Source organism: Pristiophorus japonicus, chromosome 17 (genome assembly GCF_044704955.1).
Source record: "Pristiophorus japonicus isolate sPriJap1 chromosome 17, sPriJap1.hap1, whole genome shotgun sequence".
NCBI lineage: Eukaryota > Metazoa > Chordata > Chondrichthyes > Pristiophoridae > Pristiophorus > Pristiophorus japonicus.
The window spans coordinates 1,312,729-1,325,184 of NC_091993.1; the positions used below are offsets into that span (position 1 = coordinate 1,312,729).

The 12,456-nt window shown below is 47.4% G+C and overlaps 1 protein-coding gene across 1 annotated transcript in view; it reads right to left on the reverse strand.

Moving 5' to 3' along the window:
* fkbp16 (FKBP prolyl isomerase 16) overlaps positions 1-12,456 on the reverse strand; it is a 226,140-nt gene that overhangs the window by 5,567 nt on the left and 208,117 nt on the right. The window contains exon 6 of the mRNA XM_070859292.1: positions 8,130-8,207. Within this exon, the coding sequence (XP_070715393.1) occupies positions 8,130-8,207 (78 nt within the window). The remainder of the gene's footprint in view (positions 1-8,129; positions 8,208-12,456) is intronic.

A 12,456-nucleotide genomic window follows, 5' to 3' on the forward strand; every position in this document is an offset into this window, starting at 1 on the left:
AAGGTACCCAATCACTGATACTAAGTGGTGTACAAGAAAGAAAGACTTGCATTTATATAGCGCCTTTCACGACCACCGGACATCTCAAAGTGCTTTATCGCCAATGAAGTACTTTTGGAGTGTAGTCACAGTTGTAATGTAGGAAACGCAGCAGCCAATTTACACACAGCAAGCTCCCACAAACAGCAATGTAATAATGATCAGATAATCTGTTTTTGTTATGTTGATTGAGGGATAAATATTGGTCAGGACACCGGGGATAACTCCCCTGCTCTTCTTCGAAATAGTACTGTGGGATCTGAAAGGGTAGACCGGGCCTTGGTTTAACATCTCATCCAAAAGATGCAGCACTCTCTCAGCACTGCACTGGCGTGTCAGCCTAGATTTTTTTGTGTTCAAGTCCCTGGAGTGGAGCTTGAACCCACAATTTTCTGGCTGAGATGCAACTGTGCTACCCACTGAGCCACAGCTGTATAACGAATGTTACACAAGTGTTCCCTTCACATTCTAGTTGGTCCAGGTTGGCTTCTGTGAACCTAAGTGTGGCCGTTTCAATTCCCATCCCATCCCACCACCTATTTCCCTCTCCTTTAAGAACTTGATCACCATCCTCTATTGATAGTCAGCTGTGGCTCAGTGGGTAGCGCGCGCCTCTCTGTCAGAAGGTCGTGGGTTCAAGTCCCACCACAGAGTCCAGCCTGACACCTGTGTCTTTCGGATGAGACATTAAACTGAGGCCCTGTCTTCCCTCTCAAGTAGACATAAAAGATCCCATGGCATGATTTCGAAGAAGAGTGAGGGAGTACTCCCTAATGGGCTGGCCAGTATTTATCCCTCAACCAACATCACTAAAAACAAATGATCTGGTTGTTTTCACATTGCTGTTTGTGGGAGCTTGCTGTGCATAAATTGGCTGCCGCGTTTCCCACATTACAAGAGTGACTATATTTCAAAAGTACTTAATTGGCTGTAAAGCGCTTTGGAATGTCCTGAGGCTGTGAAAGGTGCTATATAAATGCAAGTTCTTTCTTTCTTATTCTCCAGTTCAACCTCCTCCCAGTCGCACTCCATAGCTACTTACTAAAACTTTCATAACACAACTGTTTCTAGCAATCCACCTCAGGACATGATCTGGATGTCTAACTACAGTTAAACTGATTGTGAATAGTCCCTGCTATTCACAATCTACATCAATGATTTGGATGAGGGGGCCAAATGTAATATATCCATGTTTGCTGATGATACAAAGCTCGGTGGGAATGTAAATTGTGAGGAGGATGCAAAGAGGCTTCAAGGGGATATAGACAGACTAAGTGAGTGGGCAAGAACATGGCAAATGGAATATAATGTGGAGAAATGGGAAGTTATCCACTTTGGTAGGAAAAATAGAAAAGCAGAGTATTTTTTAAATGGTGAGAGATTGGGAAATGTTGGTGTTCAGAGGGACCTGGGTGTCCTTGTACACCAATCACTGAAAGTTAACCTGCAGGTACAGCAAGCAATTAAGAAAGCAAATGGCCTTTATTACAGGAGGATTTGAGTATAAGAGTAAAGACGTCTTACTGCAATTATATCGGGCCCTGGTGAGACCGCACCTGGAGCACTGTGTACAGTTTTGTTCTCCTTACCTAAGGAAGGATATACTTGCCATTGAGGGAGTGCAACAAAAGTTCAACAGACTGATTCCTGGGATGGTGGGATTGTTCTATGAGGAAAGATTGAGTAGACTAGGCCTATATTCTCTAGAGTTTAGAAGAATGAGAGGTGATCTCATTGAAACATAGAAAATTCTTACAGGGCTTGACAGGGTAGATGCAGGGAGGATGTTTCCCCCGGGCTGGGGAGTCTAGAACCAGGGGTCACAGTCTCAGAATAAGGGGTCAGCCATTTAGGACTGAGATGAGGAGAAACTTCTTCACTCAGAGGGTGGTGAATCTTTGGAATTCTCTATCCCAGAGGGCTGTGGAGGCTCAGTCTTTGAGTATATTCAAGACAGAGATCGCTAGATTTTTGGATATTAAGGGAATCAAGGGATCTGGGGATAGTGCAGGAAAGTGGAGTTGAGGTCGAAGATCAGCCATGATCTGATTGAATGGTGGGGCAGGCTCGAGGGGCCAAATGGCCGACTCCTGCTCCTAATTCTTATGTTCTTATGTTCTTAAACGCGATAAAAACATGTTACTATGAAAAGGTGTTCCCTTCCTCTTTGAAAAAACATAGTAAAGATGTGACAATCTCAACTTCATTTTTTATTATCCTGTGTTCTAATACATACACGATTCACTGCCAGAAATAACTTGGTAATATGCAAGACCCATCTCACACTACTCGAGGTCCAATATTACAGAGAGGTTTTATACAGCCAATCAGTGGTGGGCTTACTGAAAGTGCAGTCACCTCCTGTTGCCATAGCTACAGAAACACAGACTGCAAAGGTAAAAATGTACATCAGGTTTGAAATTCCAGACAAAAAAAATTCCTAATCACACATTCATAATAAAGAACAGTTAGCTTTGGCTAAAACCTCAATTCTGATAATTGACATCCGTTCAAATATGAGTCCCATGATTTATGAGGCTATTTAAGCCCAGAGTCGATTGCTGGCTTTATAATTCACAGAGTGTTATTCACTATCTGTCGCCCTCTGGATATTATGTAATTTTAACGGATTGGAGTCCCGAGGTTTGAAATTCCACAGTGCTGTTTACAGAATTTATTTTTCCTTAAGCTAATCCACCTGGGGTGTTTCTGGCTCGATTTCCTGTCCCTCTTTTCCGTGAGCTTTCAGCACGACGTTTCAGGCATTTGCCATGTGCAGATAATGAATTGTCATTTTTTGGCAAATAATGCACACTATTTGCAAGAGGCAATGTGCAAATATTTGTTACTAAGTCAGGCCTTCAGGGTTCTGCTCTAGCCAACTGGGTGGCATCAAGACATTCCCTGTATACCAGTGTAAAGACATAGGGTGACAACACGTGGCATAGTGCTGCATTGTAGACCCTGGTGATGTTTCACTGTAGCATGGATTTAAGTCAATAGGCCACAGGAAAAAGCAACCAGTTTGCTCCTTTTAAGGTGACGGTGATAGAGGAGAGGGGGCACGGAATTGCAGAACACATGAGGACATATAAAGGAAAGCCTCACAGACCCTTCCACAATGAAGGCCCGCTATCTTTTATATTCATTCTTCGGGATGTGGGTGTCACTGGCAAATCCGGCATTTATTGCCCATCCCTATTTGTCCTTGAGAAGGGGGTGGTGGGTCTTCTCCTTGAACCACCGCAGTTCGTGTGGTGAAGGTGCTCCCATAGTGCTGTTAGGGAGGGAGATCCCTGATTATGATTGTGCGACAGTGAAAGAATAGCAATACGTATCCAAGTGTTAGGGATATCAAAAGGGAGTTAGATGTGGCCCTTACGGCTAAAGGGATCAAGGGGTATGGAGAGAAAGCAGGAATGGGGTACTGAAGTTGCATGATCAGCCATGATCATATTGAATGGTGGTGCAGGCTCAAAGGGCTGAATGGTCTACTCCTGCTCCTATTTTCTATGTTTCTATGTTGTGTGGCACTACCACGATGCTCAATGGGATTGATTCAGAACAGATCTAGCAGCTCAAAACTGGGCATCCATGAAGCGCTGTGGGCCATCATCAGCAGCAGAATTATATTCCACCACAATCTGTAACCACATGACCCGGTGTATCCCTTACTCTACCATTACCATCCAGCCAGCGGACCAACCCTGGTTCAATGAGGAGTCAGAAAAGCATGCCAGAAGCAGCACCAGGTGTACCAAACAATGAGGTACCAACCTGGGAAGCTGCAACACATGGTAAACAAGGGAAGCAGCATGCTATAGAAGGAGCTAAGCGATCCCACAATCACTGGATCAGATCAAAGCTCTGCAGTCCTGCCACATCCAGTCGTGAATGGTGGTGGACAATTAAACAACTAATGGGAGGAGGAGGCTCCATGAACATCCCCATCCTCAATTATGGTGGAGCCCAGCACGCGAGTGCAAAAGACAAGGCTACAGTGTTAGCAAACATTTTTAGCTAGAAGTGCCGAGTGGATGATCCATATCGGCCTCCTCCTGAGGTCCCCACCATCACAGAAGCCAGTCTTCAGCCAATTCGATTCACTCCACGTGATATCATAAACGGCTGAGCGCACTGGATACAGCAAAGGCTATAGGCCCCAATAACATCAGGCTGTCGTGCTGAAGACTTGTGCTCCAGAACTAGCCGTGCCTCTAGTCAAGCTGTTCCAGTACAGCTACAACACTGGCAATTACCCGACATTGTGGAAAGCTGCCTAGGTATGTCCTGTCCACAAAAAGCAGGACTTTTCCAATCCGGCCAAATAATGCCCCATCAGTCTATTCTCAATCATCAGCAAAGTGATGGAAGGTGTCACCGACAGTGCTATCAAGCGGCACTTACTCACCAATAACCTGCTCACTGATGCTCAGTTTGGGTTCCAACAGGACCACTCAGCTCCAGACCTCATTACAGCCTTGGTCCAAACATGGACAAAAGAGCTGAATTCCAAAGGTGAGGTGAGAGTAACTGCCCTCGACATCAAAGCAACATTTGACTGAGTGTGGCATCAAGGAGCTCTAGCAAAATTGAAGTCAATGGGAATCAGGGGGAAAACTTTCCACTGGCTGCTGTCATACCTAGCACAAAGGAAGATGGTTGTGATTATTGGAGGCCAATCATCCCAAGCCCAGGATATCACTGCAGGAGTTCCTCAGAGCAATATCCTAAGCGCAATCATCTTCAGCTGCTTCATCAATGACCTTCCCTCCATCATAAGGTCAGAAGTGGGGATATTCATGTAGTGCATCTCATACATGGTACACAGTGCAGCCAGGGAGCATCAGTGGTGGAGAGAATGAATGCTTAGGGTGTTGGATAGGGTGCCGATCAAGCGGACTGCTTTGTCCTGAATGGTGTTGAGCTTCTTGAGTGTTGTTGGGGCTGCACTCATCCAGGCAAGTGGAAAATATTCCATCACACTCCTGACTTGTGCCTTGTAGATGGTGAAAAGGCTTTGGGAAGTCAGGAGGTGAGGCACGTGTTGCAGAATACCCAGCCTCTGACCTGCTTTTGTTGCCACAGTATTTATATGGCTGGTCCAGTTGAGTTTCTGGTCAATGGTAACCCCCCCACCCCCACCGCTCCCCCACCCTCCCAGGATGTTGATGGTGGGGAATTTGGTGATGGTAATGCCACTGAATGTCAAGGGGAGGTAGTTAGATACTCTCTTGTTGGGGAAGGTAATTGCCTGGCACTTGTGTGGCACGAATGTTACTTGGCACTCATCAGCCCAAGCCTGGATGTTGTCCAGGTCTTGTTGCATGCAGGTATAGACAGCTTCATTATCTGAGGAGTTGCGAATGTAGCTGAACATGGGGCAATCATCAGTGAACAGCTCCATCTCTGATGGAGGGAAGGTCATTTATGATGCAACTTAGAATGGTTGGACCTAGGATGCTGCTTGAGCGGCATAACTGGTGGGGAGTGTATAGGTGGTGGGGTGCGTACAGGTGATGGGGAGTGTATAGGCGATGGGGAGTGTATGTGATGGGGAGTGTATAGGCGATGGGGAGTGTATAGGCGATGGGGAGTGTATGTGATGGGGAGTGTATGTGATGGGGAGTGTATAGGTGATGGGGAGTGTTTAGGTGATGGGGAGTGTATGTGATGGGGAGTGTATAGGTGATGGGGAGTGTATAGGCGATGGGGAGTGTATGTGATGGGGAGTGTATAGGCGATGGGGAGTGTATGTGATGGGGAGTGTATGTGATGGGGAGTGTATAGGTGATGGGGAGTGTATGCGATGGGGAGTATATAGGCGATGGGGAGTGTATAGGCGATGGGAAGTGTATGTGATGGGGAGTGTATAGGTGATGGGGAGTGTATGTGATGGGGAGTGTATAGGCGATGGGGAGTGTATAGGCGATGGGGAGTGTATAGGTGATGGCGATGGGGAGTGTATAGGCGATGGGGAGTGTATAGGTGATGGAGAGTGTATAGGTGATGGAGAGTGTATAGGTGATGGGGAGTGTATGTGATGGGGAGTGTATAGGCGATGGGGAGTGTATGTGATGGGGAGTGTATAGGCGATGGGGAGTGTATGTGATGGGGAGTGTATAGGCGATGGGGAGTGCTTAGGCGATGGGGAGTGTATAGGTGGCGGGGAATGTATAGGTGATGGGGAGTGTATAGGCGATGGGGAGTGTATAGGCGATGGGGAGTGTATAGGTGGCGGGGAATGTATAGGTGATGGGGAGTGTATAGGCGATGGGGAGTGTATGTGATGGGGAGTGTATGTGATGGGGAGTGTATAGGCGATGGGGAGTGTATGTGATGGGGAGTGTATAGGTGCCGGGGAGTGTATAGGCGATGGGGAGTGTATGTGATGGGGAGTGTATAGGCGATGGGGAGTGTATGTGATGCGGAGTGTATAGGCGATGGGGAGTGTATAGGGGATGGGGAGTGTATAGGTGATGGGGAGTGTATGTGATGGGGAGTGTATAGGTGATGGGGAGTGTATGTGATGGGGAGTGTATAGGCGATGGGGAGTGTATAGGTGATGGGGAGTGTATAGGCGATGGGGAGTGTATGTGATGGGGAGTGTATAGGCGATGGGGAGTGTATGTGATGGGGAATGTATAGGCGATGGGGAGTGTATAGGTGATGGGGAGTGTACAGGCGATGGGGAGTGTATGTGATGGGGCGTGTATAGGCAATGGGGAGTGTATGTGATGGGGAGTGTATAGGCGATGGGGAGTGTATAGGTGATGGAGAGTGTATAGGTGATGGGGAGTGTTTGTGGGGGAGTATGGGTAGCAGGGAATGTATAGGTGATGGGGAGTGTTTGTGGGGGAGTATGGGTAGCGGGGAGTGTGTAGGCGATGGGGAGTGTATGTGATGGGGAATGTATATGATGGGGAGTGTATAGGCGATGGGGAGTGTATAGGCGATGGGGAGTGTTTGTGGGGGAGTATGGGTAGCAGGGAGTGTATAGGTGATGGGGAGTGTTTGTGGGGGAGTATGGGTAGCGGGGAGTATGTAGGCGATGGGGAGTGTTTAAGTGGTGACAAAAGGCGGGTGGGATGTGAAATGGGCGTCTGACCTGAGCCCTCTCCATTCTCGCTGGACAGTTAAGCTGAAATGGGGAACCAGTTGAGTTTGCTCTGAACTCAGTAGCTGAACCAGACTGCGGAGCACAGCAGGCCTGATGCCAGGCAGTGTGCAGACACAACACAATAAACCAAAGACGTTATTGCCAGAGAATGAATAAAACAGTCAAACTGCTGGGAAGAAACTTGCACAATATATGCGAAGTCTGGTAAATGCCTGTCAGTGATAACTCCCCTGGATTACAATATTTTCAACAATGGTCCAATATGAGTGTAGACAAATAGATTAATGTTTCATGCCTGTTTTCTTAGCTCTGCTTGTTCCAAGGTGTATTTGTAGCAACATGTCGCAGAGCATAGTAAAGTGCTCAGTAATTCGACCTGTGGATAATCCTGAAGTCTCTGCGGATGGCTGCTTGTACGTTAAGTACAGACAGTCCGAGTAATAATCTCTGTTTAAGAGCGCTGGGGGTGTATTGCACCGAAACAGAAAAGATAGAGTATTTTCACTTTGCTCATAGCTTGCTTTAAGACTGTAGCATGCTGTCTTTACATGAGCTGTAGTGGCAGATTCTGTACCCGTGTAAAAGATGTCTTTTGCGAGCTACAAAGAACATTCAATACTCAAAAGAGGTTACAAAAGTTCACAGCCCAGCGCAGATTTCTTCCAGCAATGTTTTAGTACAGATTAGATACTTGAGCCAAGATAGTCAAATGATTTTTATTAGTTACTTCAGACACAAGAGGATTTGGTCCAATGGATAGCAAGGCAGCATCGTTACCCAGAGTGAAGCGAGACTTGACGTAATTAAATCTGATTGTGCAAATACACTTTCCCAATCCCTGCTCAGCACCTTCTGTTTGTATTAGAACTGTACCCTGAAATATGCCATTGCTAATCCTCTTTGAAGGCACATGCTATTTTCCCTATGTAGATGTGCAAAGGTTAAATTGAGGTTTAAAGCATTTATTTACCTTTGTGCTGGGTTCAAGTTTCAACGCTCTCTTGAGTGTCTCCATAGCTTCCGCATAGTCACCCTGTTCAGATAACAACTGCAGTACAATTCAAAAACAGAATAAATCATTTCGAGGAGACAAAGCCAAACAGGATTGTTTTTGTTACTTTTTTTTGACGCAGCGTAGTTTGCCCGTTTAAGTGCGTGTGGAAATTTAATTTAAAAAAAAATCATTTATAATGGCTTCAAGGGACTTTTAGAACCACAATGATGTGCAACTCAACATTGATTACGATGCTGGGTGAGATAAAGGTCATCGACTATTCCAGTCAGTTTGTGTTTCTTTTCAGTTGGCTGCTTGCATGTTGAGTGCAGTCAGTTCAAGCTGAGAAGCAAATCATCGCAATCCTCTTCTCTCCTCACCCCCACCCACCCCACAGCTTCACATTGTTGTGATTATTTATGCTTAATGCAGGAAGGGTTTAAACTAGAGCGTAAAGTGCCGGGACCTGATGGGGAAACATTCAAGCTTCCTGAGGGAAATGGAGGACGCAATAGTGAAGTCCCTGGAAATGATACTGCAGGGTGTTACTGACTGTGGATGTGTGCTGGAGAGTGGACAATGCAATAAAAGACAGACTTGGATTTATATAGCGCCTTTTACGACCACCGGAAGTCTCAAAGCACTTTACAGCCAATGAAGTGCTTTTGAAGTGTAGTCACTGTTGTAATGTGGGAAACGCAGCAGCCAATTTGTACACAGTAAGCTCCCACATACAGCAATGTGATAATGACCAGATCATCTGGTTTTTTTTATTATGTTGATTGAGGGATAAATATTGGCCCAGGACACTGGGGATAACTCACCTGCTCTTCTTTGAAATAGTCCCATGGGACCGTTTCATCATCACAGGCAGTCCCTCGTGATCGAGGAAGACTTGCTTCCACTCTTAGCATGAGTTTTTAGGTGGCCGTACAGTCCAATACGAGAACCACAGTCTCTGTCACAGGTGGGACAGATAGTCGTTGAGGGAAGGGGTGGGCAGGGAACCTGGTTTGTCGCACGCTCCTTCCGCTGCCTGCGCTTGGTTTCTGCATGCTCTCGTGACAATACTCGAGGAGCTCAGCGCCCTCCCGGATACACTTCCTCCACTTAGGGCGGTCTATGGCCAAGGAATCCCAGGTGTCAGTGGGGATGTCGCACTTTATCAGGGAGGCTTTGAGGGTGTCCTTGTAACGTTTCCTCTGCCCACCTTTGGCTCGTTTGCCTGGACGAGTTCCGAGTAGAGCGCTTGCTTTGGGAGTCTCGTGTCTGGCATGCGAACTATGTGGCCTGCCCAGCAGAGCTGGTCGAGTGTGGTCAGTGCTTCAATGCTGGGGATGTTGGCCTGGTCGAGGACGCTAATGTTTGTGCGTCTGTCCTCCCAGGGAATTTGCAGGATCTTGCGGAGACATCGTTGGTGGTATTTCTCCAGCGACTTGAGGTGACTACTGTACATGGTCCACATCTCTGAGCCATTCAGGGGGGTGGGTATTACTATGGCCCTGTAGACCATGAGCTTGGTGACAGTTTTGAGGGACTGATCTTCAAACACTCTTTTCCTCAGGTGGCCGAAGGCTGCACTGGCGCACTGGAGGCGGTGTTGGATCTCATCATCAATGCCTGCTCTTGTTGATAGGAGGCTCTCGAGATAGTAGAACATGTCGTGGAGTTCAGCCTCTGTTCTACGTCCACTTGAGAGAGCAGATGGGGCCTCGGTTTAACGTCGCATCTGAAAGATGGCACCTCCGACAGTGTAGCACTCCCTCAGTACTGCACTGGAGTGTCAGCTTAACACCCATATTCAAAAAGAGAGGCACAGCTAACCCAGGGAATTACAGGCCTGGGCTATAAGTGGTAGGAAAAAAGTGCCTTCTTTAATTAAAGATAAATTCACTAAATAGCTAGATAAAGAGAAAAACATCAAAGGCAGCCAACACCAATTACAGAAAGGAAGATCGTGCTTGACTAAGCTAATGGGTCCTTTGAGGAGATGACAATTGTTGGGAATTGCAGTGGATGTGTTGCATATGGAGTTTCAGAAAGCCTGAACAAGATACCACACAGGAAACTATTGGAGAATATTGAGGGGTATGGAATTGGGCAAGGGTTGTAAATCAAATTTAAAACTGTCAGAAGAGAGACAACAGAGAGTAGGAGTATAAGGGTGGTTCCCAGAGTGAGTGGAGATGGGGAGGGGTGTTCAAGGGTCTTGCTCTATCACTGACTGGAGATGGGGAGGGGTTCCCACAGGACCTTGCTCTATCACTGACTGGAGATGGGGAGGGGTTCCCACAGGACCTTGCTCTATCACTGACTGGAGATGGGGAGGGGTTCCCACAGGACCTTGCTCTATCACTGACTGGAGATGGGGAGGGGTTCCCACAGGACCTTGCTCTATCACTGACTGGAGATGGGGAGGGGTGCCCACAGGGCCTTGCTCTATCACTGACTGGAGATGGGGAGGGGTGCCCACAGGACCTTGCTCTATCACTGACTGGAGATGGGGAGGGGTTCCCACAGGGCCTTGCTCTATCACTGACTGGAGATGGGGAGGGGTTCCCACAGGACCTTGCTCTGTCACTGACTGGAGATGGGGAGGGGTGCCCACAGGACCTTGCTCTATCACTGACTGGAGATGGGGAGGGGTGCCCACAGGACCTTGCTCTATCACTGACTGGAGATGGGGAGGGGTTCCCACAGGACCTTGCTCTGTCACTGACTGGAGATGGGGAGGGGTGCCCACAGGACCTTGCTCTATCACTGACTGGAGATGGGGAGGGGTGCCCACAGGACCTTGCTCTATCACTGACTGGAGATGGGGAGGGGTTCCCACAGGACCTTGCTCTATCACTGACTGGAGATGGGGAGGGGTTCCCACAGGACCTTGCTCTATCACTGACTGGAGATGGGGAGGGGTTCCCACAGGGCCTTGCTCTATCACTGACTGGAGATGGGGAGGGGTTCCCACAGGACCTTGCTCTATCACTGACTGGAGATGGGGAGGGGTTCCCACAGGACCTTGCTCTATCACTGACTGGAGATGGGGAGGGGTTCCCACAGGACCTTGCTCTATCACTGACTGGAGATGGGGAGGGGTTCCCACAGGGCCTTGCTTTATCACTGACTGGAGATGGGGAGGGGTTCCCACAGGGCCTTGCTCTATCACTGACTGGAGATGGGGAGGGGTTCCCACAGGGCCTTGCTCTATCACTGACTGGAGATGGGGAGGGGTTCCCACAGGACCTTGCTTTATCACTGCTGCTGATCACTGTGCACATCAATGATTTGGATATAGGGCTAGAGGGAGAAGTCTCCAAGTTTACAGATGATACTAAAATAGGAGGCATAGTAAATAATGACAGGAACCAAAGGAAGCAGGAAGGAGGTTATAATAAGATGATGGAATGGGCAAATTGTGACAGATGGAATTCAATGCCAGTAAGTGTGAGGTGGTACATTTCGGTTAAAAAAACAGTAATAATGATACATTGAATGGAGGAAGGTTGGGTGATGTGGAAGAGCAGAGGGATTTAGGAGGTCCGTTTCACAAGATATTAAAAACAGCACCTCAATAGCACCAGCACGGACACGATGGGCCGAATGGCCTCCTTCTGTGACGTAATCTTTCTATGATTCTATGAATAGAATGAGGCCATAAAAAGCTGGGTTTTATGGCAAGAGGTACAGAATATAAAACTCAAGCTGTAAGGGTGAATCTATGTAAATCCTTAGTAAGGTGACAGTTGGAGTGCTGCTTGAAGTTTTGAACTCCACACGCTAGGAAGGGACTTGTGGATTCAGAGAGGTTACAGCACAGATTCACCGAGATGCTGCCTGGTATGAGGAAATATTGACAAATTTGCGCTGTTTCTGTTAGAACGGAGGAGATTATGGGGTGATTTGATTGAGAGACAGTTTGAAATTATGAAGGGATGGGACAGACGAGATAGAAACGGATTGTTGCCAGTGATTGAGGGATCCGGAATGATGGTACAGATGGAAGATTACATGTAAAAGATTTAGGACAGAGAGCTGGAGAAACTTTTCATATACAGCGGGTTACAAGGCTGTGGAACAGTCTGCCAGTGTTAGTGATTGAAGTAAAGACCATGTTAACTTTCAGAATCGGTTACATAGGTGGTTAAAGAAAGGGGGATAAAGGGAAATGCAAACAGGGCGGGTACATTCCAACAATGGAGACAGTGCGGAGAAGAACTATGAGGTTGATCGCTAATGTTAGAGGCCTGAGTTGTAAAGAAACACTGGAAACACAAGGGCTTTTTAGTCCTGCAAGGCAGCACCT